The 20,120-nt window shown below is 46.9% G+C and overlaps 2 protein-coding genes across 4 annotated transcripts in view; one reads left to right on the top strand and one right to left on the bottom strand.

Annotated features, from left to right (window-relative positions):
- RAPGEF1 (Rap guanine nucleotide exchange factor 1) overlaps positions 1-20,120 on the top strand; it is a 290,356-nt gene that overhangs the window by 137,032 nt on the left and 133,204 nt on the right. The gene's annotated exons all lie outside the window — the stretch shown is intronic.
- On the bottom strand, positions 297-20,095 carry POMT1 (protein O-mannosyltransferase 1). 3 transcript variants are annotated; one of them, XM_063144917.1, is made up of 19 exons: positions 19,898-20,095; positions 17,644-17,750; positions 17,298-17,348; positions 16,694-16,840; positions 15,816-15,927; positions 14,203-14,268; positions 13,563-13,656; positions 13,033-13,188; positions 11,699-11,829; positions 10,348-10,443; positions 9,696-9,788; positions 8,185-8,281; positions 7,758-7,850; positions 6,874-6,994; positions 5,252-5,349; positions 4,532-4,645; positions 3,568-3,694; positions 2,284-2,461; positions 297-1,510 (listed from the first exon to the last, which is right to left on the bottom strand). In XM_063144917.1, exons 1-19 carry the CDS (start codon positions 20,017-20,019, stop codon positions 1,330-1,332), a joined length of 2,184 nt encoding a protein of 727 aa, XP_063000987.1. In that variant the 5' UTR covers positions 20,020-20,095; the 3' UTR covers positions 297-1,329. The 3 variants fall into 3 exon arrangements, with proteins under 3 accessions (XP_063000987.1, XP_063000986.1, XP_063000985.1); XM_063144916.1 differs by having other exon boundaries at positions 19,894-19,971; XM_063144915.1 differs by lacking the exon at positions 14,203-14,268.

Below are 20,120 nucleotides of genomic sequence, written 5' to 3'. Positions count from 1 at the left end.
CGAAACGGTCGTGCTTTTTCCTCCCGCTTTTGATTCGCAGTCAAGTCGAGCCTGGGGTTTTAATCGAGTCATTTTAAGCCCAGGGAAGGAAGAGACCCAAAAGAAAACGGAAGTACTTTGTCCACCCCCGGCTTACAAGGCAAGTCTTGTTCAGTTTGTTGGCCTTTGCCCGTTAATAAAAGAGACGCAAAACGACACGTGGCTTAGGTTTTCTTTTTGTATTGTATATATTTTAAAAACGACTCGCGCAACGTGGTGAAAAAAGGAACGTGGTCACTGCAATTTCTACAGAGGCCGCTGAGCATAGAAACTAGACAAAATCCATCAAAAAGAAACGCTTCGGCTTTATGAAAGCCCTCTTGACAAATTGCCTAGTTGCTTGAGTGACTGTTGGCCTACCATATTTTTTTAAAAAATAATGCCCTCCGCAAGAAGGAAACATTCCCTCTTTTAAACACAGGCTCCTTTGGAGATTTGCCGCTCCTGTTCATCGCACACACACATCCCACACACACACGCTCGCACCTTTAACAAGGTGCTCTAACCCCCAGCATACATAGCCCCATACACCTGTCTGCAACGCCTTCTTGCAAACGAGAGCAGACGGACGTTTTCGGAGGCCTTCCATAGCATTGACAAAACGGGTCGGAGAGGTTGCAGAATTAAAACAGGCAACGCAGATCAGCTGGGTGATCGATGGTCAAAAAAACGCCACCAATCTGTGGCTGCCGTATTGCTTCGTCCTTCTTTAATTCATGCAACTGGTTTTCCAGCTGTGTTTCAGGGACTTCTCGGACGCCTCTAAAAATGATACGGGGCTTCCTTTAACAGGAGAGCCTGCGAAGGTGGAGGACGTGGTCCCTGACAGCCAGTCTGCAATCTCTCGCCTTCCATCTGCAGTGTTGGAAGGCGGATTTTAGACCATCCTCAGTTCAATGCTGATAAGGCACACCGGGCCTGCTTTCGCCTCTCTTTCCAACATGTTTGTGGGGAGCTCAACTGTGCTAGGCTCCTGCAGTGCCCGGGGACGTCTTGATACTCACCTCAACCTGGAAAGTGTTGCCGCGGAAATGTACAAGGAGGGAAAGCTACAGCAGAACGCGAAGAGCACGACGGTTTTGCATTCCAACAGAACGTTTTGGGGTTTTTTTTTTAGCGAGGAAGGGTGGTGTCTGAATGAGACTCCAGGGGCAGCACAAGGGGGTGAAGGTCTACTGGATCCATCCCTGCCTTTCCTCTCTCGCTGCTCCAGCCTCGCCTCTGCTTGCTGGCGTGAGCAGTCCTCGCTTGGCCAGTGCTCTCGGCCACCCGCACGGCTTGCCACCGCCCTCAGGGCGAGCGCTTCCTGATCAGGATGTCCCAGCTGTCCTTCCACCGCCGGTCCTGGAGCTCGGCTTTGGAGAGGGGAGGCTCGCCATAGGTGAGCGGGAGGAAGGTGTTGTAGGTAAAGTAGACGGAAGAGATCCAGGCCACCACAAAGGCGCTGTGCATGCTCTTGGAGAGCTTGGATCTGGAAAGGAGAGAGCGCGAGGTGAAAACTCCCAAGCAAAGCAATCTGACTAGACAACTCAAAGGTATAAAGGACAGTGGCCTCAGCCAATGAGCGATGGCACCTTGGTCCCTCCCACTTTGGGCATTATAGTTTACTGAGACGCTGTAAAGCAGGTTCCAGCCCGTTTGGACCATCAGCAGTGACTGGATTCACACAACAGTGTGGTTGGTTTGGTTGAGTGTGGGTTGTTTGTTGAACTTTGGGTTCGCGTGTTGTCTGAACCCAGGACGTTTTCTGCAGGGTGGCTTGTTCACCATGCAGGGTGGCTTATTTTCTTGCTCCGGGGAAATCCATTGGGCTTAAAAAGGGATTTCCCCACGACGGCCATCCCTAGCCGCAAACCGCGTACGGACACGGAAGAAGGAACTGTTTCATTCCACTGAGCTGGGCTTGGTTCTGGATCAGGTTCGACTACCCTGGAATGGAGATTTGACCAAATTGTGTTCTGAAGGCGCCTCGCTTCCCACAGCTGGCCCGAATGACTTGCCAGGAAAGGGACAAGGTGCAAATATACTTTGCTCTGTGGGTTTTAATGGGAGCAGGGCAGGGACGGTGCGGATCGCGACCGGATGCTTTCTAGTTCTCGGAACCAGAGCAGGTTGTGACGAAGAAGATCAATTGACCACCAGCTCCGGTTTCTGCTTACAAGGTCCCTTTCTCCCCCTGCCCCCCCAGATCATTACGCTCAAGAGCAGAAAGCAAACCCCAGCCCGCCCACCCCACGGTCCTACCCGCAAAGGTAGTCACTTGTGTGCTGCAGGACGATGGGGATCAGAAGAATCTGGAAAGTGACGGCAGGCAGGTAGTGGTAGAGGAAGACCGTCTTCTCCATCAGGAAGAAAGGGAGGTAGTTCACGGCCCAGCCGCCCACGCAGAGGCCTCCAGACAGCAGCCACTGCCGCCACGCCTCTGCAGAAGATAAGGGAAAGAAGCCGCGTGGTTTTCCCAGGGGTAGACATGTCCGAAAGCATCTGGGGGTGCCCCGCCCACTGGGGTGTGGTGTCACAGACGTTTGCAGCAGGGACAGGCAGAAGGTGGATCTCTAGGGATTTTCTGCAGATCGAAATGACTCCCGCCTGCACACACAACTAAATTATACCGCTGAAATGGAGAGAGCTTCAAGTGACCAGGAGTAGAGTTGTGCACGGAAGGACTGTGAGTAGGGATACTGGGGAGCGTCAAGATAGACTAAAATGAGTTCTAAAAACCCGACCCGCAGAATCTGCTGCGGACAGGCTGCGTGGAGTCTGCACAGGTCCAGATTCCCCCACCCACCCTTTCCTGAAATTTACACAAATTCATTTGGAGAGAAATAAGGAAGTTTCTGCTGAGGCATGCTGGAAGATATACCTGAGGAACCGTCAAATGGAATGGGGGACAAGACCCTAAAGGTTACGTACTAGCATAGTGTATGTAAATTGTTGCAAACTTTCTTAGGGAATTATTTGCGTATTTCACTGCATAATCGAGGGGGGAAATTGGATTTGTCTGTGAACAGACGCCCATGCGGGACGGATTTTTCAAATTCCGGACGTCCCTAACGGTGAGTTGCATTCATTACTGGTACTCAGAACAAATTCCTGGGCTCAGAATTCTTTAATTCAAGGTCTGTTGCACCCAGTGATGGTTGAGATAACAGCACTGTGTTGAGGGTGTCTATCTGTAGACGTGACTTTTAATTACTAGCCACAGATGGAAACCACCAGAGCCCTGTATGCTAAGAAACAGAGCCTGCCACTGAAATTCTACAGCAGGCGTGAAGAACCACTGTCCCGCCAGACGTTCTTGGGCTACAACATCATCCCTGCCACCTGGGGCAACATCTGCACGGCACCACACCTGTGGTCTACAGGTTGTACATGTTAACCTGTCGGAGGGCCTGAAAAATCTCACCAGGATGGGTGGGGTGGGAAGAAAAAGTGACCAGGTAACACAAAGACTACTCCTTGGTTGTTTTCACTGCAACAGGGATATCCCAGCGACCCCTCTGGAAAACGATCCCCCAAAAGGCAGACCTTCAGGGATGTCACGGATCCCCCGTCGCCGTCGCAGCAGGTACCACAGGAGCAAAGCCACGTACACCACCGTTGCCACGTTGGCTGAGGTCCAGGTGACGATGTTCCCCAGGAGGTGAATTTGGGCCTGTACAATCACAGTGAGAAAGCAGCCCAGAAGAACATCAGAAGAGCCCTGACGCTGGATCAGACCGAGGGTCCAGCTAGTCCAGCACTCTGTTTGCACAATGGTCAACCACAAGCAGGACCCGGGTGCAATAGTACTCTCCTGCCCATGTTCCCCAGCAGCTGGGGTACATAGGCGTATTGCCACTGATACTGGAAGTAGCACAGAACTTGACTCAAATACGGATCTTGAAGCACTGTGGAGTCTAGGAAGACTCTAGAGCATTTTTAAAAAGCAAGACTCAGGCATTTTTTTAAAAAGCTACAGAAAAGAACCTGAAGTGCGGCTAAATTGTTTGGGATAAGATGTAAACTGATCTTATTTATCTCAGATAAGATGTAAACTGGCCTTATTTATCTCAGATAAGATGTAAACTGGCCTTATTTATCTCAGATAAGCTGTAAACTGGCCTTATTTATCTCAGATAAGCTGTAAACTGGTCTTATTTATTACATGTCTATACCGCCCAATAGCTGAAACTCTCGGGGCAGTTCACAATGATTAATACAAAATGTAAAAGCTTAAAACTACAACATAGTTGTTACGGGGGCGGCATATAGTCTTAAATTGTTTGTACATCTGCAGGATGCATTTTATTTCAATGTTTTAAGGAACCACCAATGGGAAACCATAAAATGGTTGATGGGTCGGCGGAAGAGGGGTGCTGCCTGGCGAACCCCAGAGGGCCATATCCGCTCCCCCCCCCCCCGCGCGCGCCTTGAGGTTCTGCTGCCCTGTTCTGAGCAGTCCAGAGGACCTTTGCTACAGGGTGGCCTATAAATAATGCCAATAGATTACCCCGGAGGTGGAGTGGAACCAGTAGGCGATGTTGGTGTCCATGGTGATCCAGTCCAAGGGAGAAGAGCTGTATTTATGCTCCGTATCCTCATTTTTCAGAGTTAGTATCTTCCACTAGGACAGAACGGTTGAGAAAGTTTAGATTGCAATGAACTACTTATCAGCTCCCAGGCCTGATCCTGTAGCGCAGTGGTCTAGATTCCTCCACACACAGCCGGTGTCGACAGTACTGAGCTAGACTGACACAGGGTTAAGCAGCCGAATACAGACCCAGGACTTTCTGCATGCAAAGCGTGTGCTCTGCTATTGACCTTTGGCTCATCCCTGCGTGTGCAAAATGCACAATAAAGCCCCGGCTATTCATCTCACAGTATATTTTCTACCTTGCAAATGAAACCGCAACAATAGAACTTTAAAAAAGCTATCTGAGCTCCCCATCCCCCACAATCCCTCGCTAAGTTCATAAAACCAAGGATCCTGCAGAAGAGGCTAGCCTTTCCATCTGCACTCCTTTCCAAAAGAAAAGGCTAGCCTTTCCATCTTGGATACGTTCCACCAGAAGAGGCTAGCCTTTCCATCTGCACTACTTTCTAAAAGAAGAGGCTAGCCTTTCCATCTTGGATACGTTCCATCAGAAGAGGCTAGCCTTTCCATCTCCGACACTTTGATGTATGTGGAACACCTTCAGCTCCTGTGGCTTCCTCCAGCTGTTTCTTTTACCTGTAGTTCTGTGAACTTGGCCATGAAGCTGAGGTTCTGGCTGATGCTGATCTGCGTGGGCGAGTGCAACTCCACCTCCCTCTCTTTCTGCTCGTGGCCTGGAAGAGTTCGAAGAAAGCTGGTCTGAGATACAATTAGAGAAACTGGGATGGAAGGAAAGCGAGACCGCAAGCTCCTCTGAATCACTGTTTTTCGTGTCCTCTAGAAACACGAAAAACCTCTGGATGCAAGTGACAGTCCAGATTGCTATAACGCTGTCAGAACTGGATCGCTTCCGTGCATTTTCTCCCCAGAATGGTTTTACGACTGAACGGCTCTGAACAGTTCCCACGTTTCATAGGATTAAATCAGATGGGCACAACTCACAGCCTGTGTCCAGTACAGCCCCTGGGGTCGTAAATAAGGGAACGGTTTCCTTTGGTAGCATGAGCGTTAGCTAGGTGAGGCCTGGTCCTTCCCTTGCTAGCACTGGAGTTAACGCGCATGCCTGAGGGCGGATATCTCTGCATTGTTAGTATTTGTATTGTATGTATTAAAATGTGTAATTTTACAAAGAATAAATTCACTGAAGAAGAATGAAATAGGCAAAAGATTATAACGATCTAAAAGCAGGTGTTTAAAATTAAGGCACAAGAAACGCTGAATCATTCAGTGTCAGCCTGTTAACCATTTAAATAGGGGAGAGGCTCAAACAGAGTTGTGGGCGGAGGTGGAATGGACATGCTGCTGTGGGAGTTTGTTCGGGAAGCTGTTATCTCGTCGTTCGAGAGCGAAGACCTCAAGTAAGTTCAGCCTGAAGGTATTCAAGAAAGACTTTTTACAAAGGAAAGAAGGAAAAAGGGCTCTTTGCAGAGGAAAAGAACGTAACTTAGACTTGTATGAAAAATCTGTATGAAAGGAATACAAGTTGTTCATATGCTGCTAATATGAAAAGTAAAGCTACTCATCCTTAAACCTAGCGTAGGAAGTTTGTTCCAGCACGTAGGTTTAAAGGGTAAATCCACTGTGTCACTCTGTTTCAATTAATAAAAAATACCCTAACATGCATTTCTGGCGGTGTGAACGACGATGCGTGCGTGTGGCTCTGGGCACCCCGGCAGACCCACCGTTGTGAGTGGAGGCCCTCCGAGAAGTGCTTAAAAGATGTTCTTAAGAGCTGCCGTCCAACAACAGCGCATGGTTCAACCACGGAATTCCCTACCACAGAATGTACTGATGGCCACCAATTTAAACAGGGGTTGGGCAAATCCACGGAGGAGAAGGCTGTCAACGGGAACATGGGCGGGAGGGTGCTGTTGCACGTATGTCCTGCTTGGAGGGGCTCCTGTCAACAGCTGGTTGGCCACTGTGTGAACAGGGTGCTGGACTGGATGGACTCTCGGTCTGATCCAGCATCAGGGCTCTTCTTACATTCTTAAGGTTAGGAAATACTAAAGCTAAAAGAGCCAGTGAAGACGAGATGGAATGCTTTCTAAGAGGAGGCATGGAAAAGCACTGAACGGAAGCAGTTTTTTGCACCTGAGGATGAAGACAGCCTGCCAGCCCCACAACTAGTGAATCTAGTTTCCTGTGAAAAAGGAAAAGCCTTGCTCAAAGCCTACAGCGTTCTCTTTTAAACTGACTTTTCCCGTATCGGTGCTCTTCCACGTTCCACAGCATGCTCTGGTGGTAGCCTTTGGAAATCTTTTCCCCGATAATCTCCAGCTGCCGATAACCCCACTCGGGCAAAGATGCTCCGCTGAGCTGGAGAAGAAAAGAAAAAGAAAGGGGGAAAACAGTATAGAGTTGTACTATTCGGGTCATACTTTTATATTGTGGTTTTATATTGTGATTTAAGTTCCCATAGTTTATACAACCGCCCAGAGAGCTTCGGCTATTGGGTGGTATAGAAATGAAATTAATAAAGCAATACAGTGACTGAGGTTGTTGGTACAGTACAGAGCCTTCTCCGTAGTGGCACCCACCTTCTGGAAAACCCTCCCTCGTGCAGCTCAGGAGACAGAAAATGTAACATCTCCTGAAAACCCATCTTTTCACACAGGCCTCTTGGATTTATTTTGGTTTTACATTGTATTTTATATTATGTTTTAATTTGCAGTACTTTATGGTTTTGAGTGTCAACTGCTCAGAGAGCCTTGGCTATTGGGCAATATAAAAATGTAATAAATAAAACAAAATAAATAAATACATCCCCAAACTCTGTGCAGCAAGAGAACAAATAGGGCCATGCAAGACATACATCTGGGCCGGGGGTGGAATGACAGCTTCTATGACAGCCTTCCTCAACCAGGGGCGCTCCAGATGTGTTGGACTGCATCTCCCAGAATGCCCCAGCCAGCTGGCTGGGGCATTCTGGGAGTTGCAGTCCAACACATCTGGAGTGCCCCAGGTAGAGGAAGGTTGTTCCATGAGACCAAAGCAACCCTGTGCAAAGGACTTAGCCCACCGTCTCTTCTGCAAAGATTTGTTTCACGTCAGGGGGCTGAATGCCAAAAAAAACCCCTACCTTTAGCACTGCTGAGGTGTTCACATGGACAAGCCTTACTTCAGACAGGATTGTTTTCCAAACATCCGTATCGGAGTCCCGGTTCACAATTTCCTGCAACGCGAAGTTAGCGTCTGACTTTTGACCGTTGTTACGGCAGAACGCTCTGGCGAACGTTTTGGCTGTGCGAAGCCCCCCAAAAAACCACGGCCCCACTGGTAATTATGTGGTCACTCCTTTCACTGCAGATATTGAAAGATTTTCATTGGGGGCCTGCTCTCCCAGGGAGAACCCCCGGCTCTTTCGTTTGCACGCAAAAACACCGAAAGGGGAGCACAGATCACAATAGTAAAAACTGTACGGATGTGCCTTAACTCCGCCAGACCTAGGCGTGGTTGTCTCAGATCTGGCTGCCCTCTTTCCTTTCCAGCGGCGGCTTTCAACTTACCACTCTCCAGAGGTTCTGAGCCGGCATGGATATGTTATAATCGATGTAACAGGAAACCTCTTGGGAGTGAGGACTCAGAGGGGCAGCAACGTCGTGCCTGGGGAGACAGAGGAATGAAATGCACTGCCAGAAGTTCCCTTCAAATCTCCCAGCAATACAGTTATTTAGCATTTGATTTGCGCTATACACGGGCGGCTTTGGGCGGATGTTCAGAAACTGCAGTTAGCAAAGAAGGCAGCTGCTAGATTATTAACTGGGCACTATGATCGCATTAGGCCTGTCTTGTGCCAACGGGTAGATCTATCAAATATTAAAATGATGGTTGCCTTCACTCGGGCAAGATTAAATGCTCTTCCATTGGCAGACTGGGTGGGTCAGCAAAAGGGGGTTCCTAAGAAGGATAGAGTATGCAGTTGCAATTCAGTATTGATTGAAGATACTACTCATGTACTGCTAGAATGCTCTGTGTATAATGATCTCAGAACCAAATACATTCATCCGTTGTTAAGATCCTTCAAGGGAAAGCCATCCCTTGTTAAGGCTCGTTTCCTATTGTCTGATGCTGAGAAGTACGTATCCTTTAGAACTGCCAAATTCCTTGTCAGCGCTCTACAAATACGTGCCACAAAGTCAAAAAGCTGTATGGAAAACTATTCAACTTAATGGTTTGTTGGTGGAATTTTAAATTGTGTAGTGTTTTATCCCGTGTTTGTGTATAATGGCAATTTGCTAAGGCACAATAAAGCACCTCTTCTTGTGTGCCAACTGCACTGTTTTGGCCTACAACTCCCATGATCCCCTCACCATTGGCTGTACTAATTAGGGCTGATGGAAGTTGAGAGCCAGAACATCTGGAGGGTCACAAGTTGCCCAACCCTGAGATAATGGCTGGGTTCACACAACACACTAACCCACACTTAGTGGATGAGCCTGGTGTGTTGTTGAACTGCGGGGTTGTTTGTTGAACAAGCTACTGCGTGGTCAACAACCCATGCTGCAGAAAATGTGCTGCGTTCAGACAAAGACGACAACCCACCGTTCAACAACAACCCACGCTCAACCGTTGAGTGAGGGTTAGCGTGTTGTGTGAACAGACCCATTCAAATGTTGAGGGTGGGTTGTTGTTGAACCGGGGGTTATCGTCCTGCCTGAACGCAGCGCATTTTCTGCAGGTGGGTCGTTAACCATGAAGTGTGGCTCGTTAACCACCCTGAACAATCCAACAACAAACCATGGGTTCTCAAGATGGCTTGTTCGAGAACAAGAAGCCACTCTGCACGGCTAACAAGCCACCCTGCAAAAAATGTGCTGCATTCAGACGATACGGTACAACAGCAACCCATCCTCAGCCAATGTGTCTGAAGCACTTCGCAGAGAGGCGAAGGGACATATGACATTATCGAGGTTGGTCCAACCCACGCTGGCAGTTCTCATGTCCTTATCAACAGTTGAGCTACAGTCTGAACCAGGCTCTAGAATCAGTACAGAAGGAAGAGGAGCGAAGGACTTACGTGTTGAGGTAGCGGGTCGTGATCCCGTGGACCAACTGCACGACGCTGCCGTGCCTCACAGGTCGCGGAGGGTTGCTCACCACCAGCTGCTGCCTGTTTCAAAGGTGGACCAAGAAGCAATAAACCAAGTGGTGAAGATGGATAATATATATTAAAAAACCCACCTGGTAGCATTGCTTTGTCTATACAGGCTACCAATGTATAGTCATCAAGCAGTGGAAGAGAGTAAAAAAATCAAGTTGTACAATCCTATCGTGAAATAACCAAATGTGCTTTGACCTTAGGTCTCCTTCAGTGGTCTAGTTTATGAAAAAGATTTGTCCACGTTTTACTCTGCTGCTGTTTTTATACAAAGATTAGAGAGAAATTATTGCTAGACACCAGTTTAGAAATTAATGCACTTCTTCAGAGCTTCAGGGCCACGGAGGACAGAGACACGATCGAGGCTTTGGCAAAATTCTTTTTGAATGCAATGAGAATAAGGTCTCTCCAGAATTGATTCCGCTGCACACTTTTTAAATCTGTATGTAATTTTGCCCGACTCTCGTGCATGTGTAAAGTCTGGTCAGTGACCGTAATGAAGTTGACGATGATGGGAAAAGATTTATGGAGAGCTCTATAACAGGACTTATATACACGTTTCTACACTCACGTGCCGGGATCCTTCACAATCCACCAATTATTCACGTCCTTGAAAGGGTAGCACGTCACCTGCTGCTGATGGGAACTGCCACGGCCATTTTCATACCTGCAAATAAGGAAGAGGAGAGGACTTGAGAAAAAGATGCAGACCCAAGACACTGTGTTCAGGACTGGGATATGATGAGTGTATCTCACTCAATATCCTGGAGGGGGGAAAACCCTCGCAGAATAAGAGGTCTCTCTATCGCTCTCTCTCTGGCCCCTTTCAGAAGACACCTTAAACCATGGCTTTAACTATGGTAGTTAAGCCAGAAAGCCTTATTCACCGTGGTTAATGCCATGGTTTAAGGTGTCTTCTGAACACAGTCTGGCTTAACCACCATGGTTAAAGCCATGGTTTAAGGTGTCTTCTGACACTTATTTCCAACCGTTGCATATCACTTTTCAGGGAGAAGCAGCCCCTCAAAGCGGTTTACAGAAAGAATCAAACAAAACATTCCTTTTAAAAATAAATACTGCCAGGGCTCAGATCTCATCCCAAGGGAGGGGGAAATCCCACCAGCCCTGGCCAGCGTAAACAATATTGAGGGATGTTATGGGAATTGCAGAAGGGGAGCAAAACAGCTCCCAAAAAACACATGAGATTTCTCATCTTCGTCCAAGCATGGGGCAAATGCGATTCTAGAGCCAAGCGTCCCAAGGAAACACAAACGTGTCACACCCAGCCCCCCAAGGAGGCTCTGAGTTCTTCCTCTTACTTACAAGCCTACAGACATGTACAAGTCAGTAAACTTCAATGAACTCAGTGGGGCTTCTTTTTTTAATCAAGTTTTTTATTATTATAAGTTTCAACGAAACAAAACAAACCCACAAGTGTAACTACATACTTTCGAGGCCTCAGTTTCAGATCTTACAACATCGTGTAAAAAAAAAAAAAAGGAGTAAAATTACACATAAACTTCAATAAAGATGGCCCAAATATCCAAATATCTCTCTTCGTGAATGGCGCCTACATGCCACTCTTTCAAATGTTGCCAGTGTTGTTAGGGCTTCAAATCTATTGCATTATAGGCGGTGTGCTTTTACCTTTCCAATATTGTAGTAACCGCATTTTAGCAGTCCAGAGGGGTTTACCTCTGAGTAAACATGTATACAATTGCGCTGCACATCGTCGCCTTCTGGCTCCTTTTAAATTCCCCACGCACACATTTTCTGTACTCGTCAGATTTTATGAAATAAAATCTCGGGAAGGTTTTACCCCAGACATTAAACACGGTATGGAGATGCCAAAGTTATGGGACAGCAAGCAGGGGGGGTCACTTTGCCTCCCTTGCACGAAAGAACGCGGTGACTCTTGTTACCTGATGGGGTAAGTGTTTTTGTGGGAATGCAGCCAGCAAGGCATGGGTTTGCCCAAGACGTTTCGCAAAGTGATCTGGGAGCCGTACGCCACTTCCAGGGGCTGGCCTTGAGTGATCCGAGCAAGCCCGCCCTAGAGAGAGCAGCAAAACAGAAAGGCTAAAGAAGGCAGAACAGAAGTCAAGGCCAACTTCAACATTTTCTTAGGACGCAATCCTATGTATGTCGAGACAGAAAAAAAAGCCCTACAATTCCGTCTCAACGTGCATAGGATCGCAGGCAAAAACGTTTTTGTTCTGGCAGGCCTTTGGCGAATAGTCTGGACCTCTGTTTATGCATTGGTTTCCCCTAAATTGTTCTTTGTATTTTAAATGTTTTAACATTGACACAGGTTTAATTATAGAATCATAGAATAGTAGAGTTGGAAGGGGCCTCTAAGGCCATCGAGTCCAACCCCCTGCTCAATGCAGGAATCCACCCTGAAGCATCCCTGACAGATGGTTGTCCAGCTGCCTCTTGAAGGCCTCGAGTGTGGGAGAGACCACGACCTCCATAGGTCACTGGTTCCATTGTTGTACTGCTCTGTCAGGAAGTTTTTCCTGATGTCCAGCTGGAACCTGGCTTCCTGTAACTTGAGCCCGTTATTTCGTGTCCTGCACTCTGGGAGGATCGAGAAAAGATCCTGGCCCTCCTCTGTGTGACAACCTTTTGGGTGCTTGATAGGCAGAGAGCCAGGGAGAAAGTTGGCCATAGAATCATAGAATAGTAGAGTTAAGGCCATCGAGTCCAACCCCTGTTCAATGCAGGAATCCACCTTAAAACATCCCTGACAGATGGTTGTCCAGCTGCCATTGTCATACTGCTCTAACGGTCAGGAAGTTTTTCCTGATGTCCAGCCGGAATCTGGCTTCCTTTAACTTGAGCCCGTTATTCCGTGTCCTGCACTCTGGGAGGATCGAGAAGAGATCCTGGCCCTCCTCTGTGTGACAACCTTACAAGTATTTGAAGAGTGCTATCATGTCTTAACTTTTGTATATTTTATATGTTTTAATTGTAAATGTTTTAATTTTGTAAAGCCGCCTTGAGTCCCAGTATTGGGGGGAGAAAGGCAGGATACAAATAAATAAATAAAACAAGCAAAAAAATTTGAAGGATGGGAACCCTGTTGTTCTGGACACAGGATAACAGGGACTCTTAGGGAGTCAGGGCAAAGCAATCGCTTCCAGTGGAAGACGCAATGTCAACAGGACATGATTTTCACACGGTTCAAGCCTAGGCTATTCTGACAAGCAGTTCCCTCTTTCCAAAACAGCCTCGCGAGTCTTCCTTCACTCACCTCCAAGCTGGCTTGGAAAGCACTGCTCATAATCTGGTCGTGTGGCCCAGAGCGATACAGCAAAGCCAAGTGGATGTAGAAGAAAGACAGGTAGGTGGCTACCGGGATGACCACAAGCGCTAGCCCTCTGGCTAGTAAGTGGCACAGCAGAGGAACCTAACAGGGAAGAGGCAAAAAGGTGACTTTTCGCAGCCAAAGCCAGGGATACTTTGGCCTCCCCGTGACTCTAAAACACGGGCTGGGCCTCACCACTGGCTTTGCTGGGTAGCACTGATGGGAGTTGTAGGCCGGGGGGATCACAAGTTGCCCACCCCGCTCTAAAAACTTGAATGGAAGTTCATGGTTCCTGTGTGCATTTGTGCAGCTCTCTTGTGGAGTCCACCATCCTTTCAGGATTCAGCCTCTGCTTTCCTGCTCCACCACGTTGGTTGGACAGTAATTTGGGAGAAGTGGACATCTGTGGGGGGTTTTCTAACTACTCGTTCCAAACACAAATACACGCCAAAATTACGAACTATTCTGCGACTTACATTGGCCAAGGTCTGATCGCCAATCAGTTGCCATGAGTGGACTCCTGCAATGGCTAAAAGCAGGACGTAAGTGAAGAGGCCCATATATTTCACCCTGGGGATGAAGCATTAAACAAGTAAAGAGCAGAAACCGTCTGGAAGTGGGCTGTGTAGAAAATAAGAATTGGCCGCGTTCACATGTAACATTAAACCATGGTTTAGCATCTTGCCTGAACTCAGGGCATTTTCTGCACGGTGGCGGGTTAACCTTGCACAGTAGCTTATTTTGCTCGAAAGAGCCACCTTGAGAACCCATGGTTTGTTATTAGGTTGTTCAGAGCAGTTAAGCCATCCTGGGTTCTGACAACACGCTAACCCACGGTTCAACAAACAACCCACGATTCAACAAAAACCCTCACTCAACAACTGAGGGTGGGCTAATGCGTCGTGTGAAGAGCCCTGTTTCCTAGTTATTTTATTCTGTTTTCATTGCTTTTATAGGTCTGTAGATCCCCACTGTCTCAGTTTTAAACTTAAAAGTCTAAAATAAATGAACGGTAGGGAAATCAGGGATTTTCATGAGCTAGGTAAATAAGATCAAGGTGTCAAATTCCAAAGCAAATCTGAGTACAATGAAGAGAGAGAGAGGAAAAATGCTTACCCAACTGCACAGGAACAGCAAAATCCGGCTAGCAAGAGCCAAAACCACCATCTTGCAGAAAAAGAGCTTGAACAAGACAACGAGAAAGTGAAATAATCTATAAACAGACTACAGGCAAAGCATTTAAACCGACTGCACATAACGTTTTTCTCTGAAGAAGCCTTCAATGAAAGATGAAAGTGTATGATTGCTGTGCAGCTTTCGGTACTCAAGATAGTGCCACTTTTCTGGGTCCCTGCTAATCTAGTTTGTGCACTGCTTGCATTGTAAAAGTTAGTCAATCAATAATTCTATGGCGGGTGGAGGACCCCAAATAGGGTGACCCTATGGAAAGGAGGACCGGGCTCCTGTATTTTTAACAGTTGTATTGGAAAGGGAATTTCAGCAGGTGTCGTTTGTATGCATGCAGCACCCGGTGAAATCCTCTCTTCATCACAGCAGTGAAAGCTGCAGGAGCCCTGCCCTCCTTTGTATCTGGTCAAGAGGGTAGGGCTCCTTCAGCTTTCACTGCTGTGATGAAGAGGGGATTTCACCAGGTGCTGCATGCATACAAACGACACGTGCTGAAATTCCCTTTCCAATACAACTGTTAAAGTTACAGGAGCCCTGTCCTCCTTTCCATAGGGTCACCCTAACCACAAACAGTTCAACTAAGGGCTGAGCATGCTCAGAATGCTAATTGACTGTTTGCAATGTGTGCGGGGAGAAAGGGAAACCAGGAAGGGAAAGAAACGGAACAGATTATCCTAAACAGGAGCACTGAAAATACAGCAACTTTTTCTTGCAGGTCCCAACAGGCTATTAAAGGCCAGGATATACGATTTTTTAAAGGAATTATCAGAGGTAGAAACAACATCATCATCATCATCATATCCTGCCTTTTATCCTCTTGCGATGAACCCAAGGCGGCTTACATAATCCTCCTCCTCCTCCATTTTATCCTCACAACAACCCTATGAGGTAGGCTGGGCTGAGAATCTGTGACTGGCCCAAAGTCACCCAGTGAACTTCATGGTCGAGTGGGGACTTGAACCCGGGTCTCCCAAGTCCAACACTCTAACCACTACACCAAGCTGTCTCTCTATAAAAAAAGTCCTAAGAAAGGGGCAAACTAGAATTTGAATATCAATTCAGTTTCTTAGCCAGTGCTTAGTTGTTGCACTAGACCTTCTCAGAGGAGGGCCAGGATCTCTTCTCAATCCTCCCAGAGTGCAGGACACGGAATAATGGGCTCAAGTCACAGGAAGCCAGATTCCAGCTGGACATCAGGAAAAACTTCCTGACTGTTAGAGCAGTACGACAATGGAACCAGTGACCTAGGGAGGTGGTGGGCTCTCCCACACTAGAGGCCTTCAAGAGGCAGCTGGACAAGCATCTGTCGGGGATGCTTTAGGGTGGATTCCTGCATTGAGCAGGGGGTTGGACTCGATGGCCTTGTAGGCCCCTTCCAACTCTGCTATTCTATGATTCTATAAGGAAAAACAGCCAAGGATATAATGTAGTTGTCTATACTGAGTTGAGACCAACGCACGCCCCTTCAATCTCCCCGCACCCCGAGATGCACACATCATACATCCCGTTGCCAAAAGACTTTTGCCGAAGGAACATTTTACCTCTGTTTCTGTGAGTTGTAGAATTTCAGGTACGATAAAACAGCCAAAAGGATGAAAAAGATTAAGATTGATTCCAGTAGCATCAATCTAGACTGTGTGATCAGGGAGTTCTCTGTCAGGGAAGGAGGAGAAAGAGAACCATTTTGAAAATGTGCGTTCTCCCTTACCAACCTGCTCGGTCACTGAGGTCATCAGAGGGCACGGTCCTGGTGGTTCCACACGGACCTATGGCCTGGATTGGAGTCCACCAGAAGAAGAGCCTTCAATGTGGTGGCCCCCTCTCTTTGGAACTCCCTGCCCCTGGAGGTCAAGCAGCCTCCAATGCTGTGTTGTTTCCGGCGCCTCCTGAAAACAGTCTTATTCCAGGAAGCATCCCCGACTCCCAGTCCAACACCCTAGCCACTACACCACACTGCCTCTCAGAATATTATTATTATTAATTACATTTATATACCACCCCATAGCCGAAGCTCTCTGGGCAGTTTACAATTTATTTAATTTATTTTATTTTATTTATTACATTTTTATACCGCCCAATAGCCGAAGCTCTCTGGGCGGTTCACAAAAATCAAAATGATGAAAAGCAGAACAAAACAACCCACAGTCTAAAAACACAAATACAAAATACAATATAAAAAGCACAGCCAGGATAAAACCACACAGCAGAAATTGATATAGATTAAAACACGGAAATTGATATAGATTAAAATATGGGTTGTTCAATCTGTCAGGGATGGGCAACTTGTTTTTTGGCCTACAACTCCCATCACAACCGACGGTGAGGATGATGGGAATTGCAGGCCGGAAAAAAACCCCGAGAAGGCCACAACTGACCCACCCATAATCTATCTGGATGGCCAAAGGGGTCAATTCCTTACCGAACAGAAGCAGCAAGGCAGCTCCTAGAGCAACAAAATGCGAGAAATGTAACTCCACCAATATTTGGTAAGCCAGAGGGATGCACAAGGCACCGGCCATCGCTGGCAACAGCCGCAGAACCCAAACGGGCACATTGGAGGTATACTCTGAAACAGGAGCACAATACAAGCAAGAGTCAGAAATCACTGGGCACTGCCTAATCGTCACTTGAGTATCTACTGAAAGCAAAACCTTGCAGTTAATACAATCAGAGGGGGAGAGAGTTTCCCTTTGTGAAATGGAAGGAAAGGAAAGGAACCTCTCGTGCAAGCACTGAGTCATTACTGACTCTTGGAGGGACGCCAGCTTTCGCTGACGTTTTCTTGGCAGGCCTTATAGCGGGGTGGTTTGCCGTTGCCTTCCCCGGCCGTGATTGCCTTTCCCCCAGCTAACTGGATACTCATTTTACCGACCTCGGGAGGATGGAAGGCTGAGTCGACCCAAGCCGGCTGCCTGAAACCAGCTTCTGCTGGGATCAAACTCAGGCCGTGGGGAGAGTTTCAGCTGCAGAAACTGCTGCTCTATGCTATAGAATCTATAGGATGAATCAGAAACACCTCTTACCCGCGCCAATCCTGTTCCACAAGAAATTGCCATCAAATCCACCTAAATAACCTAAAAATGCATGGAGGGAGAGAGAGAAAGGAAATCAGAGACGGTGACTTAAGCTGCAATCCTAAACGTATTTGCTAGAGAGTCACTCATTATTTGGGTGGGGGAGAATCTCTTCCCTCAAATCCCCCTTCCATTTATCGGATGGAGGCTTTTAAGATTGTCTGTTTTCAGGACAACGAAGGGATTTGTCAAGCTTTAAACCGAGGACATCGTGACCTGCACCGGGCATCTGCAACCGGTGTTTTTTTTCCACGACGAATTGAAATGAGTCAAGTTGAGCGAGATTCATCCTTACCTCCAAATGCCAGAAGCATGTGACCGAACGGCGGGCCGCTGTCATCCACAAAAAAGATCCGCTTCATATACAGAGAGAGGAACTGCCCGTAGTAAACCTCATCAAACCTAAAACGCCACAGAAGCAACAGTAACCCAAAAAAATCCAGCAAATGGCTCATGAAGCACTCGAGGAACTGGACCGTCGGTGTGACTGGCTGGGGCCTGGGCCTGTTCATGGCCATTTCAGCAAATGACGGTAAGGCAGACTTGGGCAGAGTCTACACGAGTGCTTTATAATGGTTTATAACAGTTTTGACAACTGTTCGGGCCCAGGACACATTCCACGTACCGTTTTCAAAGGATCTGGCTTGGTATAGATCTATCCTTGGCGTCAAGGGTCGCCTACTCTTGCCTCTTGCGCTGGTCCAGGCAACGCGGATGGTGAGAAGGAGGAGGAGCAGATATTACAGCCTTCTCGCTCACTGAACAGAATCGCATGACACGGGGGTCTGTGAACCGACCCACCCTTGTGGCATGTCGTGCGAACCAGGCAACTGGTTCTCTGACAGTTAAGCAAGCAAAGCGTAGTGAGGAGGAGGAGGAGCAGCAAGAAAAGCTGGTGACAATGGTGGTGAGAATTTAATCATTTATCATACTTATACCCTGCTTTTTTTCCTGCAAGGAACTCAAGGTGGCATACATAACCCTCCTCCGCTCCATTTTATCCACACAACAACCTTGCGAGGTAGGTGATGCTGAGAGTCAGTGACTGGCCCGAAGTCACCCAGGGAGCTTCATGGCCGAGGGGGGACTAGAATCCGGATCTCTCAGAGTCCCAGTCCAACGCTCTAAATGGGGCCATTGAGGGTTTCTTGCCCCCAAATCTGAAGTCAGCAATGGGTCAGAATCAAAGGGTGCCAGGCACCAGGTCAAGACTTTCCTCTTCTCCCAGGCATTTAACAGCATTTAACAATGCTAAGTTTGTTTTTTAACAGACCTCAGAACTGTTGTTTTTAAATGGATACTATTGATACTGTTGTTTTTAAATGGATACTATTGTTTTTAAATGGATACTATTGATACTGTTGTTTTTAAATGGATACTGTTGTTTTTAAATGGATACTATTATACTGTTGTTTTTAAATGGATACTATTGTTTTTATACTGTTGTTTTTACGTTTTTGATGGTTTTAAATTTTGTATATTTTTAATGTTTACTGTTTTTAACTTTTGTAAACCACCCGGAGAGCTTCGGCTATGGAGTGGTATATAAATGCAATAAATAAATAAAATCCAACTTAACAGTGTAGACCCACTGAAATGAAGGAGACTTACATTACTCATGACTAACTTAAGTCTTATTCCTTTCAATGGGTCTACTTTAAATAGGGCTTATGTTGGATTTTACCCCCAAAAGAAGCAATGAAGTCACATCCCGTTTCTACGAGTCAGACTGAATTACAAGGAGGAGGAACATCCAAGTCTTGGAAGAGCAAGACAAGCTCACCTTGAGCATCCAATTTGGGGTTTCATCAAAGGATAATATCTTATTTATTTATTATTTACAATATTTATATACCGCTCAATTATCCTAACACGGATTCCAGAGCGGTGAACATAGGTATATAAACAGTAAAAGGAAGAAGATTCCTGCATTGAGCAGGGGGTTGGATTTGAGGGCCTTGTAGGCCCCTTCCAACTCTGCTATTCTATGATTCTATGAAGTTTTAAAAAGCAAATTGAAAATGTTCAATTTAAAAACAAAGGAACCAGAAAAACAGCAGCTGGACAGTTGAGGAAGGCTTCTCGAAACAGAGTTGTTTTCAGGAGGCGCCGGAAGCAGCCTAGTGTTGCTGCCTGCCTGACTTCCAGGGGCAGGGAGTTCCACAGGGAAGGGGCCACCACACTCAAGACTCTTCTCCTGGTGGATTACAACCGAGCCAATAAAATATTTTTAGCCTACCCTTCAGTTCAAAAGTCGGTGGCCAATGAAATTATACAAGCAATCCTCTAACAATAATTTTCAGACGACGATACAAAAGCCGCCATAAACGCCAAAGCAAGGACAACTCCTCGGTTTATTTTTTAAAAAAGGAATCAAAGTGACATATACTACATCAGGATGGAAAGGCCACCAAGGCCAGCTCCCTGGCCTGTGTGGCATCACACACACAAGGCACGCTTCAGAAAGGAAGGGCAAACAGAAGTTGGTAGGAAGAAAAAGTAACCACCGTGCAAGTAAAAAGAGATATATATTCGAACAATGTACTTACACTACAGCTCGGGGGTAGGAGAGGGCCCACAGCCGGCTTATTAATCCTAGCACCGTCAAAACTACCAGATTCACGTTGATGTCCACAGAAAGGAGAACCGGGTATTTCAGGAAATCCAGCATTGTGACTAGCAATTTCGTCCAGTCCAAAAGGGAACGGAGAAGGGTGTTGCTACCTAGCAGAGAACCATACACTGTGGTTTATCTATTATATTTATTGGTAT

Source organism: Elgaria multicarinata, chromosome 19 (assembly GCF_023053635.1).
Source record: "Elgaria multicarinata webbii isolate HBS135686 ecotype San Diego chromosome 19, rElgMul1.1.pri, whole genome shotgun sequence".
Taxonomy (NCBI): Eukaryota; Metazoa; Chordata; class Lepidosauria; order Squamata; family Anguidae; genus Elgaria; species Elgaria multicarinata.
The sequence above is the reverse complement of the archived record's forward strand: the minus strand, read 5'-3'. Positions and strand labels throughout refer to the sequence as shown.